Genomic DNA, 24,040 nt, shown 5'->3' on the forward strand with positions numbered 1-24,040 from the left:
ATTACCCTCTCAGTATGCAACCATGCTTTTCCAAGAATAATGTTGTAAGTGGATGAGACTTTCAAAACCCAGAACTCCACTTGTTTGAATATTAAGCTAGCTTTGACTGGCAGAATGATCTTGCTAACCGGCCATTCTGGCATGGAGTTGAAACCTACAAAAGAAAGCGCCAAATCTCTGTCATCTAATTTTAGTTGCTTGAAGGTTTCATAGTACATTATTTCGCAGGAACTCCTTTGGTCAATTAAGATCTGTTTGATGTTGAAATTCTTAACATACAAAGTAACCACCAGCTCGTCATTATGGGGGTTCTACAATTGAGCTAAGTCCCTGTTAGAGAAAAAAATCACATTATTTGCCTCTATCTTTCTTTTATTTACAATTGGTTGAACACTTAGCACCTCTCTCATAGGAGGAAATGTTGCCCTCTGACAATCTATCAAACCAAGTCAAGCCTAGGTCACCAAGGCTTGACAGAAACATGCATATCAAGGTATCATTTCTCCTGTGAATAGCCATTACTTGTTCAAAGTGGCTAAGGTGCATGTTGGTTCTGACTTCCCATCATAGATCGTGAACTTAGGCTGGTTAAAGCCTAAAGGTAGTGATGCGTTCTCTATTGCTGGAAAGAACGACGAGCTTTGCAATCTTGCTAGTGCTCTGTCTGTTGCTTCATAGGCAAGGTGGGACATTGACATTGGAACCTCGATACTTTTATGTATCCTAGAAGCTAATCACTGCTAAGCAGATGCCCTTTTGTAGATCCTGCACCTAGGCAACTTCACTCTTGTAGCTTGCTTTTCGTGCTCCTTTCGCCCTACAGTTCGGACTCCCGTGATTCTGAATCTAATTTCACAAGTGCAATGTGAAATAGATAAACACAAATGAGTCCAAATCCAAAAAATCTTTTAGAAAATCGAATTTGAATAAAAATGCCAAAAATGGACTGCATTGTCAGATTTCAAAGTCGCCACTTAAATATTTTTGAGAAATTTAGAAAACCTGTGACTCGTGCCAACAGGCCATTAGTCCGCCATCACCAAAGTGTCTCAGCTCGGGAACTTAGGTATGGAAGGGGAAGGTCATTAATTGAGCACCCCATTTACCCGATTAAAGATTGACCTCTACTATTCATGATGTGATTTTCATTTATATTATATGCTCTTGTTCTGATTGTTAGGCTAATTTTACTAGGTGATGCACACAATTATAGACCAATTCACAAAATTTAGAACGCATTGATTCTATATTTGTTTTGAAAAAGCGTTTTGAATGCACGTCACTTGAAAAAGTAAATTTTTATGTACATTGAATCAAATTAGCCCAACTTAAGTAAAAAGGCTTTCATCCACCAGCATTCAAACAAGTATATCACTTAAGCACTTAGCATCATGGAATCATACTTGACATGGTAACACAAACACACAATGCAATATGCTAAAACAATAAATGCTTACCTAGTACTCCAAGGCAAGCCAAACAAAGCAAAATGATTAGATACACATGCATGCTCCTAAGTAATACGATATGACTAATGCAACGTACACATTATGCAAACAATGAGTTCGACCACTAGCATAGCATATGATTCAATCCAAGACATGGGATAAATCACATATTTGATTAAAGAATTTGACATTAGTTAGTATGATGAGCCGAACCCTTATGCATGCAAGACGAATATATGTGAATCATGGAAAATGCTAAGGAAACATGGTACTCTATGCTACCATTATAAGCGAGTAAATAAAATGGAGAAAGAAATTGGGGTTAGAAGACACACACTTATTAAATATTTGCCCTCATGCAAGAGGGTCTGAATGTCCAAGTGTCCGAATTAAATTAACTATTACAAACCCGAATAACAAATAAGAAATAAACTAGCTATCTATTTTATTACAACAAGGATATTATGATTATGAGAATAATAATTACAACAATATAGTATTACACCAATAAGTACACTAATAATAATTACAACAATTACAATAATTACATTAAGATAAACAACAATAAGAATACACAAAGATCGCATGCGTGTTAACGAAGACAGTGTTCAGAAACTACTCTGTCTGCCTAGACTGCTCTATTCCACCTTCAGCTACTGCCCTTTGTTTTTTCAAAAAATGCATTGCTTACCAAACATTGGAGCTCGCCCGGCCCCTAATGAAGCCCGGCCGAGTCCAAACAAGGCCGGCCGTGCCCTAATTTCATGCAAAACCTATTTTTGTGCTCTAAGGTGAAAACAGTGCAGACGGAGTAGCTTAAGCCCTGTTTGTCCCCTCTGCTCTTCTCTGTCATGTGAAACTTCAAGAGAAGAGCGGATTTGGTTCTAAAATCATCAACAAGCACATGTTGATGGCTTAATGATTTTAAACACAATTTGAACAAAAAATTAATGAATGTAATAAAGATGACCACTCCTCCATCTCATCATATAGGCTCAAAGAGGGAGATAGACACGCCTCAAGTTTCATCAAAATATCATGGATTGATAAGTGATAATTCTCGAAGTGATGGATTCGGCATAACATCTGGTCAAATCCAACCAATTCCAAACAATTTCTTTATGTTGGTTTCATTGATTTTAAGTCAATTTTTATTAGTCATTTCCATTACTTAATCAATTTATCCGATAATGAGAGGTAAGTCCACTAAGCAAGAAGAGACATGTCAAATGAGAAGTGATCCATAGCATGAAAGAGAGATTACGCCTTGGCAATGAACATCCGTAGAGATTAAGCCATTGAGCCTAGAACTCTTTCTCATGCTTTGAATAATAATCAATCGTTTGAAATGGCTCTTAAACAAAAGAAAAGAAGAAAGGAGGAAGGATGTAAAAATGATTATGCAAGATTGATTTTTTAACATGAGATAAAGAAAGCTATCAACTCGAATGACTCAATGTTTAAAGTCTAAACAACTGAAGCTATGAGGACGTACAATACAATAAGTAAAGTATTCAAAATATAAACTAATTAAATGAAATAAAACAAGCCTAAACAGTCCCTAAAGCGCCAAAAAAAAAAAGTAGCTAAAAGTGTCTTAAGGAGCACAAAAAGATAGGTAAAAGTAAGAAGACACTAAACTAGTAAGCAAGAGTAAGAAGAGATGGCTAACCTCTCTATTTTTGAGACTTTAAACCATATTTTTAAGTCATTTTTAAGCTCTGAAAAAACAATTTAAAAGTAAAAAAAAAGATTATAAAAATAAGGGTGTGAGTTATCAGGTAAGCTGCAAGAAAGACGGTTAATTCTTTCTAACTTTAGTAGTTATTAAAACCCAAATTTTAACACTTAAAAAGGTTCCAAAAAAAAAATAAATAAATAAATAAAAAAAATAAAAGTAACAAACTTATCAACAATGATTCATCCTACTAAAAATATCATCACTAATAATACTAATACATTAAAAAAAAAAAAACATAACCCCAAACCAAAACATCACATCATCATTAATAGGGAGCTAGTGGAGTTAGTGCTCCCAAACATTTTTCCAAACTTATACCTCTTAAACAAACTTTGTTTGCAAATCATACTCAGGCCAAGTTTGGGATGTTCCAAAAAAGTCAAAAAGCTAAAAAGTTACTCAAAAAGTTAAAAAGTTAACACTATTCACCAAAAGTCAACAATTACGGCTGCACAACTCCCAATTCAAATTTTTCCCTACAAATCAATTTTTACAATTTTTTATTACACATTTTTCAATAAAAAGTCAAAAAATTAACCCAAACATCCATATTTTCAACCTCAATTTTTTAGTTCAAAAAGACAAAAAGTGCACTTATTTAGTCTTCCCAAACTTGGCCTCAATCATAGTACACTCTCAAGGTGGTTGGATTATGATTCTCAAGGCTTAAGGGAGGAGAGGATGATCGGAGTGGGGAAGATCAAGCAATACACCAACATCCTCGACAAACCCCTCAGCAAGGGCAAACAAGAGGTACCCTCAAACTCTCTCTCTCTCTCTCTCTCTCTCTCTCTTCATATTTATTTACGTATTTACATACATTCACGATTGATTTCCATTTGATTCCCTGATCCAGTAAATTGCTGTTTCTCAATTTGTCGAGGTCTCACTATACCCATTTGTGTTAATGACCTAGTGATTCGTTTGGTTGCTCAGAAACTAAATGAAAATAAATAAATCAGAAACTAAATTGGAGTGGGTTTACCTCGTTATTCAAGGACTAAGTTTAGTGACACAGAATGGGAGATTTAAGGTTCAGAATGTTGATTTATTTTCTTTACTTTCATACTCTTGAAAAACTAGAGGGTTTTAGCCTTAATTTGATTTTGTGTTTGGGATTTCATTTTTTCATGACGGAAATGTGAGAATGTACAAGCAGAGGAACACACAATAATTTATGATGGTGGAAAATGATTCATGTTTTGTAATTCTTACAGGTGAGTTTGAGTGCATTTGCATTCTTGTTTTCGGAGCTTGTTCAGTACAATCAAACCCAAGTTGACAACATCACAGAATTAGAAAGAAGGTAATCATTCAATTTCCACATATCCATAATTCTGTGGTTCTGTCTTATTTCACATATAAATGCTAGCAGAACTGTTATAAAAACCCTCATTTTATTTATTTTCTTTAGTTCGCAGAAGAATAAATATATTCTCGAAACATCCATGTGTTGAAATTGGGGGGAGAGGGAAGAAGAAATAATATTCACAAATATATGATTGGCAATTATGATTTGTGTATCAATACCCACTACAACTAAGAGATTGGGTCTTAAAAAAATGAATAAATTTATGCAATTTTTAGGCTGATCTGACAGTTGTGGGGGAGTTCAACTGCTTTAACCCCGTTGTGAAATTTCCATATTAATGGGATGGCAATATTTTAATTAAGTTACTGCGTAATTGATCTGTATTGGATCATACATTCCAGTGTGGGTGTTCTCTAATGTTGTTGGATTGGGGCAGGTTGGAGGATGCAGGCTATGCTGTTGGTGCTAGGGTGTTGGAACTTCTTTGCCATCGGGAAAAGGTATGGAAGTCTTTTGTTAGATACTATAACTTATTTTCAGAACTTCAGCCTAGTGATTGGTACATATTCTTGAACTACAATTACTTGGTACGTATCAAATTTATTTGGGTATTATCTTAACTCATTGATGGAATTTCTTTTTCGTCACCCAAAGTAATAAATACACAAACTTGTAGCCCCTTTATTTGATTATTATAAGCAGGAAGTGTAAACCCTGGTATAGTGTCAGCCTGTTTAATGTTGGAGTCTGGTCTTCAAGCAATTTCAGCAACGAGACATAGTGCACAAAGCGAGAGATAACATTTTCTATTTGTTAAAAATAGAAAACGTAATGATGCGCGTTGTCTGACCTTTCTTAGCTCATTAATGGCATGTGTAGCATCTAAATCCTCTGCTAAACTTGGGACAGCGAAGTCTGGATTCTGCAAGTTTATACTCATTGGATATTTTGAGCTTTCAATTGCTTCCAGAGACTCCATTGGAGAAAGAAAGGTCATCAATTTGAATTTGGGCCCATGTGGGGCTGGAGGTGGTCCCAATCTTTTGGTCAATTTCGGCAGGGAATGTTTATGTAATGGTTGTTTGTCACATATGTTGTTTTAACTGGAATTTTAGGCTTTAGCTTTGAGTTGAAGCTTTCAGATAAAGGACCCAATCTAACAATGGACAACTAAAACTATATTGTCATTTACCTGCCATTTTATGTATGGGAATATTACACTTCATGTTGATATATCTCAAGTGATTGCTGGTGGTGACACTTTTTCAAAGTTGTCATCATACACAATTATCTGTTGAATCTTTGAGGTTTGACATTGTGATGGAACAATTCGATGTCCACAATTTCTATTATATGCATTGGGCTTTGAACTTCTTGGAGAAATGTTTATTGAGTTTGCATGTGCCTACCGCTTTAGGCTAGGAGTTGTTAAGGAACCTTTTCAGGAATTATACTCAAGCATACAGTTTAGTGGACATTTTAACTATGTGTCTTGCCTATTTAAGTTTTCTCTAAATAAATTATATTGATATTTTTTTGAAATAGGTAGGCATGTGTGCGCTTTTTTGTGTGTGCGGTGGTAAGATTTTAAACTTATGCTGCAGGGTAACAGGAGGGAGACACGATTGTTGGGCATTTTGTCTTTCGTACACAGCACAGTATGGAAGGTGTTGTTTGGAAAGGTGGTGCTTTCTTCTTCAGCTGCTGCATTTCATGGGGTCTTTGACTTCCCTTTTATCTTTTCACGAACAGGATATTATACTTAATGAGCTAAATTTATGGAGTAGCAGTGTCTGCATGTTCTACCATAGAGTTAGAAATTACTTTTTATCATTAAATCTAGAGTGGCTTCTAATTGAAGTGCAACAGGCTTTTGATATCATGTTTTGGTTCACTCAATAATGTGCAAAATTGCAAATTGATGGAGTTATATTTAAAAAATAAATAAAAAATTAGGGTCTTGGTATGTTTGATATTTTTTGAAGATAAAAATTTTGTTTGGTGATTTAAGGAGGTTGCTGCAGTTATCTGTCTATTTCTGTTTTTCTTTGATAATTTCTATTTTGTAAAGTGATATCTTGGGTGAAAATGTATGATTTGGTTTTGTCAATCTTAAAACCTTTTAACCGAAATAATTCACATTTTGATTCCTGTTCAGAGTATTACCAACTTGGCTGCTTTAGGTCATGTCCAGGTTTTTATTTTGAATGACCCAAACAAAGAATCAAACTAGCTCACTGGCTTGATTGGATTATATGGTCTCACTGGAATGGTTCTCGACAAACTTCTCTGAAAATAAAATTACAAGCCTAAGCTTAAATTTCCTACAACTCTGTTGATAGATTAATTAACAGCATAAAATAGGTGTGAAATAAGGTAACTAAATTTAAGCATGAAAATAAGGGCCAACAGGATAAAATTATGGATTACATGCTTTTCACCTTGATTGTCAGATGATCCCACTTCTTGAGAAAGTCCAAGGAGACTTGTTCTACATCAGTTTCCAAAGTTTGTACAATGTACAATGAAGTGGTTCTACTCTGTCTGACAAGAACTTGTACAGTACAAGGAAGGACCATTAGACCTTCAGGCTATGAGTTTGGTTAAAGTGGAAAGAAGGTTTGGTTAAATTGGGAGTGGGAGGCTGACTCACATTGTGTGTATTTGAAGTTCTGGCTTTCCTGGTAGTGGCTTTGAGAGCGCAGTAGGATTTGTGTTGCCAACCCTAAATGGTTGGCATTAGGCTTCTTGATAAGGGGCTGTATTGGGAAGTTAATATACATATACTAAGAAGTATGGATACTTCTAAAAAGGTGGCACGTCGGTGTCGTGTCGTGTCGTGTCGTGTCTGTGTCGGACACCGACACTCGTTGGACTCCTTCCCAACACGTGTCTGACACTCGTCCAAATGTGTTCTATTTTTTTAAATAGAATTTAGACTCGGACACTCTTTGAACACTTAGAGGACACACGTGTCCATTGCTTAAACACGTGTCTATTGATTAGACACACACGAAAGAAATTATAAGTTTGAACAAAACAACTTAGAATTCGGACTAAGGAAAAATCCTTGAATTAACCGTGGTGCACTTATAGAAAACTCCTTGCTGAGGGCTTGTGCACCCTTGGGGATTAGTCAAGTTTTGATCCGGACACCCTAGTGCCAAAAAAAAAAAAAAGCTTGGTGGCCCGAATTTGCGTGGCTCGAATGTGTCAAAACGACGTCGTTTTACACCAAAAACGGCGTCGTTTTGGATGTTTTGAGCCATTCGAGCCAAGAAAATTCGGGCCACCTATCATTGTTGAAAAAAAAAACACTTAGAATGCAATGATAAAAGAAAAAGAATGTCAATTTATAGAAATTAGTGTTATATTGCATTTATTTATTGTCTTAGAATGATATATTCATATATATAATATATAATAACTATATAAAATTATATATTCTATGCGTGTTCACCACATGTCGTGTCTTGCATTTTTTGAAAATTGTTGTGTCGGCGTGTCCTTGTTGTGTCCTGTGTCTGTGTCCGTGTCCATACTTCTTACTATATATATTATTAGGTATTCTAGCACTTGGATGTGGGGTTCTTGATATAAATTGAAACTACAGTTAGGAAAGATGAGCATAGAACTTCTTCCTTTGTTTGGTTGATTCTCAAACAAGCCCTTCTTGTTGTTTATTTTTCCTCTTCTTAATGCTTTTTTCCTTTCCCGTCTTCTTATTTTCATCTCAACATATCCTTTTACAGTTACTGTTGAGCATCTCTTCTATTTCATTTTGATTGCATGATTTAAGTCCCTTAAAAGACTTTGATAATGTGCCACCATATGTTTTAAAGATTTGGTGTGCATGCCACTGTCATCCTGCAATTTAGAACTCCAGAAATGCTTAAGCACCATGAGTTAAGTGTGTTTAGTATGCATACAACATTTAATCTCATGACAAGGAAAAGGGTTGGTACCCTATGAAGCATATTTTGAATTAGCCTATGTCTATGTGGCCTTGCTTTTCATTTGTTGAAGAATTCTGGCAAGTCTGGGCAGTACTGTTTAAGTTTTAAGGCTAAAATTTTGGTGAGTTGCTCAAACGCACTGACTATTTTTCTTCTTCTTCTTCTTCTTCTTCTTGCATAATATTGTATAGGTGGCTGATTCACTTGAGAAGGGCACTGAACATGAAGACGAATATATGATTAGTGAGAAAGAACTCCTTGTGAATAGGTGACAGTTTCTTCACATTGCACTTATATTGGGACTTACAAATAGCTGGAACTGTTATAGTTTATTAAATGTTGCTGATGGTCTATGTTTGCATTGTAGATTTATTTCAATACCAAAAGACATGGGGACATTTAATTGCGGCGCATTTGTGGCAGGAATAGTAAGGGTGTGTACTACATTACCTTTGTTTTCTCCTAAATGGTTAAAAGTCATTAAAAGCTCTGATGAATTTTCTTTTTTCCTTTGAAGGGTGTTTTGGATGGTGCAGGATTTCCGGCTGTGGTTACAGCACATTTTGTGCCTGTAGAGGGTCAGCAACGACCTCGGACAACCATTTTAATAAAATTTGCTGAAGAGGTAATAGCTAAGAATTGCATTAAATCAATTCTCTCCCTCTTTATCTTCTGCCACCATGCCGATGATCCTTCATTTTTTATTTTTTTTGGGATTTTATTTTGAACTCTCCTAATTAGTTAGCATGGACTATGTTTGTGTCGTTGTAGATTTGTGCAGAAACTTTTAGTTGCACAATGAGTTTTTGAATTTCACTAGTGTCAATTGAGTTGGATGTTAAAAGCCTAGAACATTTTTTTTTTTTTTGAAGGAAAAGTAAACCTGCACACATTCATGTACACAATGGACAAACTAGACGACATTACTAGGTTGATTTCATTCTTCTTGCTGTAAGCATACATGACACTGAACTCCCCCTACCAAAAAATAAATATAAAATTAAAAACTTCAATGCCTTTGCTTGCATCCCTGTAAACCTCATAGAGGTGTACACATAAGTTTAATGTTAGTGGTAATCATTATTTGTATGTGTGTGTCATGAACACAAGACTAATGCCTGGTGAACAGTTATTCCATGCAAATGTAAGATCATTGAATATAAAACTCCATCATATGCCAGAAGGGCTTAACTGAGATAATAGTTGCCTGCTACTGCATTTGACCAAGGCCAGGAAAGAACTCCAAAATTCAACTCAAGTAGGCCAAGTCTTAATTATTTGGAGTTTGTTACATGGATATTTTCTCTAACTGGCTTGTTTCCGTCCTAGCCATATGTTCAAATAAATCCAAGACAATCATGTTATTTCTCTAATGTAGGATGAGTATGGGAACACTCTCCTATGAGTGGCGAGCGCTTAAATTTATAAAATGAAGCAGAAAAAAGCTCTAATTTTAGGGTTGAATTCTCTAGTTTACGTGGCCAAAAGCTTGGAAAGAATATAGAATTTTAGGGTTCAAGGTGGTAACAAAAGGGTAAGCTTTGGCATGAAAGAAATGGTACAGGGGCTGTTCTAATAGGATGTGAACAGTAACTAGGCTGGTTTTGGGTTTCTTTTGCGTGCTTTGGTTGTTTGGTTGAACTTTGAAGGAAGAGTGAATAGGCTTGCAAAATAGGGTTGAAAACTTGAAAGGAGTGAACCAGTGGCTGGGCAGATTTTGCTGAGGCATGAAAAGGCCAATAATTGCAAGAGAAAAAGAAGAAAGGTGGGGGGGTGTGGGGGTGATATCTAGGAATCACTCCCAGAACTGGGCATCACACCTAATGTTAGAATTGTATCACACTATTTCAAAGAAGCTTTAAAAGCTCTGAAGATTCTCAAAAAACTCAACTCTATTAATTAAAAATCATTACCCGACTTTATATAGACTTAAAACGGATCCTAAATCTAAAAAGACTTGGACTTGCTCTTTTGGGAATTAAGATTTTGACTTCTAAAATCTAATAAAAACCATATAAAACTCATAACTAAGAAACATAACCACTTCTAAGGTGTCATATCCATGTTGGACACTTCTTGACACGTGTTGATTAACATGTCCAAATCTGTCTATCGTTTTTTTTTTTTTTTTTTAAATTTATTTTTAGATCTGAGAACACACTTCAAACACTTGGGGGACATAAATGTCCATTGCTGAGACACATGAGACACGTTACAAGTTTGAATAAAATACTTTGGGATCCAATGATAAAAGAGGAAAAATGTAGATTTATACCTTTTAATACCTCATCCTTTAAACTTTAAAAATTGTGTCATGTTGTATTTTTCTATTATAATTGAATGAAAAAATAAATATATGACATATAATAAATATATAAAACTATATTTAGAGCATGTCCTCCACACATGTCCTTTTGTTATGTCTTGTGTCTATGCTTCTTAGCTCATTAAAAAAGGACTTAATAACGTTACTTTATCCATATGACCTATGGGCAATCCTTATAGTCCACATATGGAAATTTTGAAATTACTAAAATATTCTTTTAAAAGTAAAATTACCAAAATATCCCTGACTTTTACAACTTTTTAAATCATAAGTAAAATTGACTGCAACATTCCAAACCCAAATATAAACTTAAGACTTTTATTGGCACAAAGTCGACTATGTAAGTCCAAATAGGGCCCGATCACTCCCGACTTCTTTTTTCTTTTTTCTTTTTGGTGTGTGTGTGCACGCACGCCCGTGCGTGTTGGTAAGTAAAACATTTTGTTCAGTTAGAGGCACCAAAGGAACTCATCTAGCAGCCCATGAAATATTAATAATGGCCTAGTAAATATTAGGGAAAGCCAGCTCTCTCCCACACTGACAATTGCTCCAAAACTTGTACTCTCTATTACTAAATATATTATAGTAAGAGAAAGCTTCCAGCCCTTACAAATTCCTTTCCACCACCCTTTTCAATACATCTCCCTTTCATAGCATACCTTCACAACCATTTCCCAAGACAGACATGATTGTCGAGAGCAAGCCTGTGGATACCCAATCCTAGGAAGCATGGACACCTTGCCGGAGACAGCGTACAAGTGTCCGACACGCGTTGGACACTACTAGACATGTCCCATGTTTTTTTTTTAAATTTTTCCAGCCGGACATGTTTTTGACACACCAAGACACGTTTGGACAATCTGTAACAAGATAAGATAAAGCTTGGAAAATAGAGAGGTGGATCGAAGCCCTAACCCATTGGGGAGAGAGAGAGAGCCCTAACTTGTTCTTCGTTCTTCGTTCTTCGTTTTTCGTTTTGTTCTTTTCTTTGATTTGTTTCTTCTGTTCTTCATTTTTACTCTGTCTTCTTCGTTTTTCTTCCTCTGTTACCTTCGTTTTTCTTCCTCGTATGTCTCTTCGTTTTCTTCCTCTCTTCTTTGTTTTCTATTCTTTACCAAGTCAGTGGAAATTTTAATGTATATAAAATAGGTTTGTGGGGGCCCACTAAAAATCACCATCCCACGAAGCCACCACCATCCCACTAACATCACTAATGCATTCATCTTCATACATTTACCATTATAATATTATATACATAATATTTTAATAGTAAAATACTTCGCACCAACAAAAATCTTTTGGTACTATGTTTATTAATTTTATTATTATTATAATTTTATAAGAACCAATATTTGATTCTTAAATATGGCATTGGCTTTTATATTATTTTGTATTTTTAATTACCTTCTAATGATTTTTTATTTTTATTTTAGACATATAATAAATAAATATAATTTTATATATTGAGCGTGTTCCCAGCGTGTCGTGTCCCCCATTTTTTTAAAATTTACGTGTCTGCGTGTCCCTATCGTGTTTTGTGTCCGTGTCCGTCTCTGTGCATCATAGCCCAAATCCCTTTACCTGGCTCCAATCCCTTTGTAGCATGCATCTTTCTCACTACCTCAACCCATGTCATTAGGTTTCCTCTTCTCCTTATGATTGTCGAAATTGTCCTTATTTTTGCCACCTTTATGAGTAATGGTTTCTTTGGGTTACAATTTATACTTACCAAATGAGATTTACAATTAAACTATAGGAGTGGCATGCGCAATGTGCATGGATTTTGTCTCACCCTCGTTTGTTTTTTGTCATTTTTATTGTTGTAAGAAAATATCTCGTTCTTTGCACTATTAATAGCCTCTTCCTCAGTGATGACAAGTATGGGAGGAAGAAAAAGGGTAAATATGAAAATTCACATTTAGTACGCATAGAGTTTTATACAATCTTGTTTAGGATAATTTGTCTTATTTTTAATGTATATTTAGGTTAGAATGTTTCCCAATATATTAAGTAGTGTTCTATTACGTTTTAGTAGTTAGTATTTTGATATTTTTTCTTATTTTAGGTTAGAATGTTTTTTGTTAGGCAGCTCCCTTAGCTATCTATTGATTCTTTCCTTATTTGTATATTTGCAAATATTCTGTTACATATATTTAGGCCTAGATTTAGGATTATGTTTGATTATGATTAGACCTAATCTCTGTAATGCCTTTTTTATACTCATTGTAACAACTATATATACCTCTATTGAGGTGAATACAATTATTGAATTCTCAAATCCTTACATGGTTTCAAAGGGTCTCGCGACCTATCCTTCCACCTTTGCCTTTTTGTTTTTGTTTTTTTTTTCTTTTTTCCTGTAGCTTTCTGTGTGTTGAGTTACCTCTGCCCTCCACAATTTTCCTTCCCCTAATCAGCTGCCCAATCCTCTGTTGTTGTTGGGTCCGTTCTTCTCTGATTCAACAACTTATTTTCTTCTCTATTTGTTGTGCCATTATATCTACCTCCAGTTCATCTGGTTCTATAGTCTCTAGGTCTACGTTTTCAGCTCCTCACATCACCAAGTTAGTGACTATGAAATTAATTGATTCCAACTATCTTCTGATGCCCTTTCTTGTTGGCCAGAATTTTTGGCGTTTTATTGATAGATCCTATCCTCAACCCTCGAAGTTTCTCCCAACCATTGCAAGCCAACCTGTCGTCTGTAACCCTGAGTATTTGTTTTGGTTTCATATTGATCAAACACTTATTAGTCTCCTTACTGCTACTTTATCTAAGCCCATTCTAGGCTTGGTTGTTGGTCTTCACACTTAGGCCTCGTTTGGGAACAAGCTAATTTAGTAACTTTTTGGCTATTTGGCTAAAATATGAGCTAAAAAAAACTAGTATGTTTGGGATGATTTTTTGGCTTTTTACGAAAAGATGTGCAAAAAGTAGAGAAAAAAGAGAATCTTTGACTTTTTGGTATGGGTTGTTGGCTTTTTGGTTTTTTTAGCGACTTTTTGGTTTTTTGGCTAAACGGGACGCTTCCCAAACAAGGCCTTAACAAGCTATTTGGAGCTGTCTAGATCATCAATTTTCCCAGCAATCTGTTGCTCACGTATCTACCCTTTGATTTTGCTTATTGTCGCTTACGAAGGACAATTGGTCCATCTCTGACTATCTACTCTATGCCAAGTCCTTGGCTTCAATTGGCCAACGGTGTCCAACGATGATTTACTGACTCATGTTCTTCGTGGTTTGGGCCCGGGCTATGAGATGATTATGATTGCCACCCTATACTTTCCCCCGTTACCTTCGTTTCAAGACCTTCGTGCTCGCTTCCTATCCTTTGAGGCTCAAGCATCTGTTGCTATTCCATCTCTACAAACTGCTCTTTTGGCCCAATGGTATCGTGGTAAACAAACCCATCCTAGTTCTGGACAAGGCACTAGGTTTGGTAGTCGTGGAGGACATAATAGGAATTGAAACCGCAAAGGGGTTGTCACAATCACAATAATCGTGGTTCCGAAGCTCATCAAGGTTCTGCTGGATCTTCGAGTTCCATCTGATTGTTGTGCAATGGTGTTGGGCACATGGCTCGTCAGTGTCCTACATGGTGTACTCGCCCACCTGTTGACTCTCTTCATACTGCCTTTTCTGGTCTTCAATTGGCACAACAATCTCTTCCTTTGACTTACCCTCCCTAAGCTTATCGGCAACAGGCCCTTCCATCACCCTTTCAACAATCCCATTTGTCTTATCAGCCCGAGACAGCTTATGACCGAAACTAGTATCCTGACACTGGTGCTACCCATCACATGGCTAGAGATGCTCGTCCTTTGTAGAATTGTACAAGTTACACTGGATCAGATTCAGTTTTTCTTGGCAAATTGGCAATGGTGATAATCTTCCCATCACCCACACTAGTAACATGTCTTTACCCCTTGGTTCTTCTTCTTCATTTCAGCTTCCCAATGTTTATCATATTCCCGTTATGCAAAAGAACCTTCTATTGGTTGCTCAATTTACTAACGATAATCATTTCTCACTTGCCTTTGATGCTAATCATTACTACATTTTGGACTTGACCTCTGGTGCTCTTCTATTTCAGGCCCTACGTAGGGATGATCTCTATCCTCTACCATATGTTCATCCTGTTCCACAAGCTCTTCTACTATCTTGCCTTCGTCAGTTTGGCACAGTCGCCTTGGTCATCCATCTCACAGGGTTTTGTCTTATTTAGGGTCCAATAAAATGCTATCTTTTGATTTTCGCTTTTAAAAATCCTTTTGTAAGGGATGTGCATTGGGTAAATCCACACATCTTTCCTTTTCCATCAATAATGAAATAAGTGTCTTTGCTCCTTTTGAATTAGTTCAATTTGACGTTTGGCAATCTCCAGTACTTTCAATATCTGGATATAAATATTATCTTATTTACTGATGAATTCATGCGTTACACTTGGATTTATCCTATGCGTCACAAATCAGAGGTTATTATCCATTTTAAAACCTTTGTTGCGTCTATTAAAAATCATTTTGATAGTTCTCTAAAATCTTTTCAGAGTGATGGAGGAACAGAGTATGTTATTTCTTTGGTTTTTGAATTATGCACGACTCTAGGGATTCACCATTGCCTTTCATGTCCTCACACTCCAGAACAAAATGGTCTAGCTGAACGCAAGCATCGCCACATCCTTGAAATGGCCCGTACTCTTCTTGTATCTAGTTGTGTCCCCCTCGATCTTTGGGTTAAAGCAGTGTCCACTGCGATCTATCTTATGAATCGCCTTCCCACTCCAGTCTTGCGATGGGAGTCTCCTTTTTCTCGTCTGTTTGGTCATCCACCATGTTAAACTATTCTTCGTGTCTTCGGGGGTGCCTGTTACCCATATCTTGGTGCTTATGTTACTAACAAACTATTGCCAAGATCTATTGAATGTGTTTTCATAGGTTACAACTCACAGCACAAGGGATATCGATGCCTTGATTCAGTAACCAATAGGGTCTACATGTAACCATCATGTACGCTTTGATGAGGCAACATTTCCTTAAGACTCAAAGGCAATCTGTCTCCCGCTCTCAAGAAACTTCATATCATACCTTTGTGATTGTCCTTCCTCTAGCAGCTACATGTCAGTGCACTTGCAATCCACCTCTCCAGCAAGCCCCTAATGCATCCACCTCAGATTCTCCCACTGCCAGTATTCCTGCATCCAGGCTTATTGAATCTTTTCCACAACACTATCAGCTCCGTTCCGCGCCTATGCTAGATTTACCTTCAACAGCTCCTAGTTCACACTCCATGCCAAGCTCTCCACCAGCACCATCAGGCTCTTTACCTGATGGGTTCTCTTCAAACCTTGGGTCATCTTTGTCAACATCTATTCAAATACATCCCATGGTCACTTGTCTTCGTGATGAGATCCAGAGACCATTGGTTCGCACGGATGGCACTGTGCGCTATCCTTTACCACGTGCCCTTGCAGCTTAGCTTTCCTCTTCTACTGAGGTGCCTACTTGTTTTTCTCAAGCTGCTCGATATCCGGAATGGCGGGCTGCTATGACCGATGAATTTAATGCTTTACGTGAAAATCAAACTTGGACCTTGGTTCCTCATTCCTCGCGTCAGAATGCAGTTGGTTGCATATGGGTTTTCAAGATTAAACGCTTAGCAGATGGTTCTATTGAACGTTACAAGGCTCACTTAGTGGCTAAGGGTTTTCATCAGCAACATGGCCTTGATTATGATGAGACATTCAGCCCCATGGTTAAGCCAACCACTATTTCATACTATTGTTAGCTTGGCCATTTCTTCTGGTTGGTCTCTACAATAATTGGATGTCAAGAATGCTTTTTTGCATGGATTTCTTCAAGAGACTGTTTTGATGACTCAACCGGCGGGGTTTGTAGACCCCCAATGTCCTAATCACATCTGGCAACTTTGCAAGGCTATCTATTGTCTCAAACAAGCACCTCACGCTTGGTTTCAACGGTTCAGCTCCTTTATTATTTAGTATGGCTTCACTCAAAGCCAAGCTGACCACTCCATGTTGGTATATCGATGCTGTCTCAAGTTATGATTCTCCTATTGTATGTGGATGACATTGTGCTTACCGGAAATGAGTCATCTCTGCTCTCCTCCTTTGTTTCTACTCCTGGCACTGAGTTTGAGATAAAAGACCTTGGCTCCCTTCACTACTTTTTGGGTCTTGAGGTGTCCTCACTAGGTTCTAGCCTACACTTATCCCGAACTAGGTATACTATTGATCTTTTGTGCTGCAATTCTATGATGGAGTGCAAACCGTGCAATACTCCCTTGAGTGCAAAAACCCAACTCTTTGCCCTAGAGGAGGATCCCCTGTCTGATGCTACCAAGTGTCGTCACATGGTTGGTTTGCTACAATACTTGACCCTGACTCGTCTAGACATTGCGTTTGCGGTTCATCATGTTGCAGTTCATGAGTACCCCTTGAACCACGCATCTTGCTGCTGTTAAGCGCATTCTACGCTATCTTAAAGGCACTTTATATATTGGGTTAGTTTTTCGCCCTTCCTCTAGTCCTTTAGCTCTTCATGCCTACTCTGATGCTGACTGGGCTGGATGTCCTGATACTCGGCGATCCACTTCAAGCTATTGTATCTTCTTAGGTCCAAACCTCATCTCTTAGAGTGCCAAGAAACAGTACTGTTTCTCATTCAAGCGCCTAGTCAGAGTACCGGTCCCTAGCTTGTGTAAGTGTTGAGATGGTTTGGATTATGCACCTTCTTCGCGAGTTACACTTACCTTATTCCACACTTGTCATGCTCTACTGTGATAATGTTAGCACCACATACATGGCTTCTAATCTTGTTTTCCATGCACACGCCAAACATATTGAGCTTGATTATCATTTCATTTGTGAACTTGTACAATCTGGCAGCCATCACGTTCAGTTTGTTCCATATGCTGATCAGATTGCTGATCTCTTCACTAAGAGGCTTCACAGGCATCGCTATGAGCTTCTACATTCCAAACTTGTCCTTCCTAGGCCGTCGAGTTTGTGGGGGAGTGTTAGGCAGCCCCCGTAGTTGTCTATTGATTCTTTCCTTATTTGTATATTTCCAAATATTCTGTTACATATATTTAGGCCTAGATTTAGGATTATGGTTGATTATGATTAGACCTAATTTCTGTAACGCCTTTTTTATACTCATTGTAACAACTATATATACTTCTATTGAGATGAATTCAATTACTGAATTCTCAAATCCTTACAGTTTTATTGGGTTTTAGTGGTTAGTATTTTGATATTTTTTCTAATTATTGGACATGGGCTACAGGAGTTGCCAATGGGTAATCTTATGGCTCAAACTATGTTGTAGGATCATTATGTGGTTTCATTAGGGCCTAGAATAGTTTAGTAGTCAAAGTTGAACTATCTTAGTCTTTAAATTCTAATCCGAGTATGAATTAAGAGAGCCAGGAGGCAGTAGCCTTTAAATACACATGTAATCTTGCTAATCCGTAGGGTTTTTTTACACCCCTAATTGTTATTGCAAATTAAAGTTTAATGACTGATTTGTGGAAAGAGTTGTCTTCACTTGGAGAATCTGATTTTCCAAAATGTCATGCAGGGCAGGTCTGCCCCTTTTTTAGTAGAATTAGAAGATGAACTTTATGGTGAAGAGTCACCTTGTTATAGAAAGGGGCTTTCCAAGACTACTGGGGGCTGTTGAGGCCTTCTTGGAGATGATAATATTACTAATACTTTCTTGCCAACATTTTTCCAGAAGAGCATATTGCCCAAGTTTATGATATTGCCTTTACTTTTTATTGGCACAAAATAGTATTTCTTCTGTTTAAAAATCTGGAAGAATCTCTGTTTTTTTCTGAGTTCTGATGCTAGTAACTAAGAGTAGGCTTTGTAACATGTATTTGTAGATACCCATCTCAAACACGCTTACAGACAGATTTTTCACCATGCTTTTTTGATGACTTTTTTTTGCCTGTTTCAGGTACTACAAAGAGAAGCAAGGTTAGGTTGATGTTTGTGTGAGTTTGGCTAGTTTATTTTATCAGTTTTTATACAACAATATGGTGAAGGATGGTGAAATTTGTTGCTAGTTTAAGGAACCATCCAGGATGTTTGCATGCAAATCTTGTCTATTATTTGTTGCTTATGGCCACTCTGATTCCTTCCAAGAATTCTTATCCTATGATCATATTCAGATTGTGTAAAAAACATCATCATTTGCATAGGCAGTTGATGTAAAAAGCCCCTGTATTGGCATCTACTATGTATGAAACTCAGGTGGATTGATTTTTGAATTTTTATAGTGATGGAAATCTCCATTTTCTTGTATAACACAACAATGAGGGAGTACCTCATTCACTAGACCATCCTTTGTCCCCTCCAACTCCATTTGGGTGAATATTAAAGTTTGTTTACAAATGTTAGAGGGTGGTTATAATAAATTTGACCATTTTTCTCAATTTTTAACAATACGTCATGTATATATGTAGGATCTACCATAGCGCTGCTTGTTTGGATCAAAGTAAGAGTTGAAAAACCTAGTGAAATTTATTAGGTGACGAATATTGTTATCTCGATGCTGTGATGCAACAATTTATTGCTATATCAGAGCTACTTTAATGGTCAAGTAAAACTCTTGCTGTTGTTGAAAAATAACCGAAGTCCAAAAATGACTTATCTAATGGTGAAGTAAAACCATTGAGTAGGGGTGAGTATGATTTGGTTTAGAAGTAAATTAAGGGCTGAACCATTACTTGCAATTTTATGAAATTTAGAGCTAAATCATGAAAATTTTGCAACCAAATCATGCTGACCAGTAAAATGCGGTTTGGTTCGATTTTGAACCGCAATTTTTAGAAATTTTGCTATCAATTCACAACATTATTAGAAAATGTTATTCATAATTTAAGAATTGTTTAGATGATTGTCTAAACAAGATCACACTTACAAAAACAACAATGCTTCCGACCCCTAGTGGCACCCCCAGTGACGTGTCAGCCTCTCATTGGCTGAAAACAAAAAAAAAAAGTAAAAAGAAAAAGAAAAACAATTTTTTTGGGCCAATCACAGTCGACCCTCAGCACCCCCACTGGGGTCCGAAGCATTTTCCCTTACAAAAATTGAGGATTACAAATTTTGTATGCATATTTTGATACAAAGATAGGGTAAATTACTGATAAATTTATCAATAAGGGTTTGTAGGTAAATAAGTCTAGTTAATAAAATTGATTGTTAAGTGTCTCAATAAGAAATTTGAGTGTTTACGATAAGTTTTAAATTTTTATGTGTATATTTAAATGGTTTGTTTTGCTTTTAAATTGAATCCGTATCTATATAAAGTCACTGATCGAACCAAGAATCATGATTCACTTATTTTAAGAACTAAAATCAAGTCTTGTATTGAGAAAATCAAACCAGACTTGGATTGGATCCGTTTGTAATTTTTTAAAATTTTTTACTTAGTTTTACAATCAGCAATGCTACATGCACTAACTTCTAATATATAGAATGAACAGAAGCTCTCACATGAAGGTGGGGCCCACACATGTGGAATCCGCTCATATGAGAGATTTTGTGCATCAAAATTTTGAATGAATAATGTTTCTCATCCTATAAATTTAGCATCTCTAATGGTTAAATAGCTAAATTGTTAGTTTTTACAATATTTTAAGCAATGATAAAAAATGTGAGAATGCTATATGCTAAAAATGTTATTCTTATGGTGCAAATATTTATTTTTGCTTACAAAATGCCAAATGGTTTGTAGAAATAAAGAGGGTTTTCAAAGTAATTTGAGAGTTCAAAATTGAGATCCGTGTAGTTTTGACAATAACAAACCTTTTGATAGCAACGTTATTCTTTGTGTTATATTTGACACAAGGAATAGTTACAGGTAAAATTACTAACTCATCAAATAAAGAAAGAATTTAATTGTGATTAAAGAAAGAAAATATAACAAAAATACTATTGGAACAACATTATTAAATTATAATGACAATTTATTCATTATTAAAATATAACAATAGTTAGCGTTTTGGCAAGTAAATAGTTGGAAATGCTCATTTTGGGTTATAATTGATAGTCTAAGGAGAAATGCTCTGCTTCAATTCTTATTTATTAGAGAATCTCCCAATTGCTATTGTCAATGGTTATGATTTGTCCACGTCATCAAATTTCATCATATTTAACAAGTATCAGAAAATTTTAAAATTCAAAACAAATTGAAATTGTTGTTGTAGAGGACCTGACCGTTTAAAGGAACTTGGTGCATCCTCTCATTAGAAAAAATTATTCTATATCACATGTGACAATGTCACAAATATATTTGGACTATTTAATTACGTGCGTTCTACGTGGGTCTCACATGAATGAAGGATCGAAATTTATTTGTGATATAACCTTGTCAAGTCAATCACATGTGACAATGAATAATTGCTCTCTATCCAAGCACAAAGTGAATCGATACTCAAGTCTCAACTTTGTTGATGTGGGCAAAGATTGTTCTCATCAGAGTTAGAGAAGGTGGCTTCTAAGCACAAAGTGAACCATTCTCATGGATTCAGGCTTTCAATAGGTAAGTATGTACGTATTGTTTAGGTAAGATGATAAAAGGTTTGGAATCCTTCAAGTGTAAGGTCATTTTTTATTGTAAGAAAAATAAGCACTCTATAACACAATATACAACGACAATTAAGATTTTAATGAGACATATTTAAAAAATATTTTTTATGTTGAAACAAGAAATTGATATGGGTTTAATTTTTTTTGAAAAAATTACACCGAAAATATATTTATTAAGAAATAAAAAATATTATAAATATTAATAATTAATATTATAAATTTCTTATTAATTTATAATTTTTTTTAATCTCTGACACCACTGCTCAGTAATTGTTTTTTTTTTTTTTTTTGGGTAAAAGAAAACACTATAATCATTGTTGAGAATAAAATGTTGCGCTGCCGTTTTTATTGAAGAACAGAATCCAACTGTTGTTTATGCTCTAGTACTTCAAAAATAAAATAAAATAAAATCTTCCCAGCACAAAAATTATTTGTGTTATCATTTTTTCTTACCATTTTAAATTTATATTGATTATCTTAGAACAATCTTCTGTGTAAATGAAATAACTTGAAATAAATTCAAACAAAATAAATAAATAACATACCAGATTTATTTATCGAACCGAATTAAAATTAAGACCAAGTCGAGTGTGTGACACTCTGTCCTTAAGACAAATTCGCCCCGCTATGGTGCTTACGGTTGAATGGCGTCTATCTCCCAGGATACAATGATCTTCACAAATTTATAGAAGCACTTCAAATAAATTTGTTCAACGAACCAAACCTGTGATCTATACTCTCTTTTAATTTATTCTAAAACTAGAATGTAGAATAATGCAAACAAAAATAATTTGGACAGCAAAATGAGACAGTTTCAGACTGAATTTTGGATCCTCCCGGACTGCTAGAAAAGGATTTATATTTATAGGCAAACCAAGTCTCCGAACAGGTGCAACCAAATTAAATGAACAGATGCCTTTAGACAAAGCAGAATAGGTGCAAAAGTTGTATTCAATTAATTCTAGCGGTTGAACCAAAATTCAAAAAATGTCTGTTGGTCAAACGCACAGTTTGGAACTATAGGTTCATTTATTATTTAAATTATTTCAAATATAAATATATATATATATATATATTAAACTATTGAAATAATTAAATAAATAAATAAATAAAGAGGTACAAACTTTAGGAAACTTATAAGGAACCTAAAATTTAAATTTAGAATTAAATTAAATTCTCACAATTACAAATTTTAAGAAACCACTTAGGAACTCAAAATTTGAATTTTAGAATTAAATTAAATTCCCACAATAATTTTTATTGAAAAAATTCAAAAGAATTTATCTAAATAAAAATTAATGTTAGACCCGAAAACAACGTCAACTTCCCATTCACTCATAAATGGTTTTGACGTTCCGTCTTCACCGTGTGACTTGCTACGCGGCAAGGAACACGTCACCTCTTCGGACCCACCCCAAAAAAACGTTTGGGGCCCACTCAAATTGAGCTAAAAAATATGCCTATATTAAACCATTTTTCCAACAATCCCCCACATGAATGGAATTTGACGGAGAGAAAATGCAACAACATGATCTAATGAAAGAGAATACAGAAATTGGAAATATTCTGCAAAGGATAGGTAGCTTTTGGCTTTGAACCTTCCCTTGTGAGACACTATCGGATTTACTAGCTAAACAGTGAACATGATGTCTTGAACTGTTCAGCCGTTTGTGTAAACCAAGACAATAGAACTCACACAGTATATCCCCAGACACAGTTTAGTTCTCACTATTGTGTTCATTTTGGCCCTGAACAACCTGGTCTTCATGAGTGCTCTAAAGACTTGTAGCCCTTCACAAATCTTATAGAACCGGCCCAGTTCACACTCACATAGGTGATTCTTATGAAGAGTATTTTGCCATACTCCACTAGGTTTACCTAGATATAAGAATCATTAAAAGTATTACTTAACCTAAATCGCTGCAGACATCACTTATTTCATCATAGAAATGGGTAGAAGTTGGACTCCACAGTGATCCTTCTGAGTCAATCACAACTCGGTTGTCCCTTTGAACCTAGATCTTGAGATCTCCAGTCAACTAGGTTGGGTTGCCGTTGTGGTAACTCTTATTTCATAGGCTTAAGTCCCATTCCCCTCGATGAATTCTCAACTAACTCTCTTGCTAACCCTTTGGTTAGTGGATCCGCTATGTTGTCTTTAGACTTAACATATTCTATGGAAATAATTCCATTAGAGAGTAGTTGTCTTACGGTATTATGCCGACGACGAATGTGTCGAGACTTACCGTTATACATATGCCTCTGTGCTTTACCTATTGCTGATTGACTATCGCAATGTATGCATATAGCAGACACCGGTTTTGGCCAAATTGGAATATCTTCAAGGAAGTGGCGAAGCCATTTTGCCTCTTCCCCAACTTTGTCTAAAGCTATGAATTCAGATTCCATAGTAGACCTAGCAATATAAGTCTGTTTGGAAGATTTCCAAGATACAGCCGCCCCACCAAGAGTAAAGACATACCCACTGGTGGACTTCGAGTCTCTTGTATCTGATATCCAATTTGCATCACAGTATCCTTCAAGTACTACTGGATATCTAGTATAATTCAGCCCAATGTTACGAGTAAATCGGAGATATCTTAGAACCCTTATAATTGCTTTTCAGTGTTCTACTCCCG

The 24,040-nt window shown here is 35.9% G+C and overlaps 1 protein-coding gene across 1 annotated transcript; it reads left to right on the forward strand.

The window, feature by feature from the left end:
• Positions 1–3,714: 3,714 nt before the first annotated feature.
• On the forward strand, positions 3,715–19,147 carry LOC114310147 (uncharacterized). Its single transcript, XM_082879068.1, has 8 exons — positions 3,715–3,942; positions 4,407–4,495; positions 4,938–5,001; positions 6,106–6,183; positions 8,649–8,725; positions 8,825–8,891; positions 8,975–9,082; positions 18,763–19,147. The coding sequence occupies exons 1-8, from the start codon at positions 3,871–3,873 to the stop codon at positions 18,790–18,792; spliced, it is 585 nt and encodes a 194-aa protein (XP_082735194.1). The 5' UTR covers positions 3,715–3,870; the 3' UTR covers positions 18,793–19,147.
• The last annotated feature ends 4,893 nt before the right edge of the window (positions 19,148–24,040 follow it).

The sequence above is a fragment of the Camellia sinensis genome, chromosome 7 (genome assembly GCF_055761805.1).
Source record: "Camellia sinensis isolate YWXY chromosome 7, ASM5576180v1, whole genome shotgun sequence".
Lineage (NCBI taxonomy): Eukaryota > Viridiplantae > Streptophyta > Magnoliopsida > Ericales > Theaceae > Camellia > Camellia sinensis.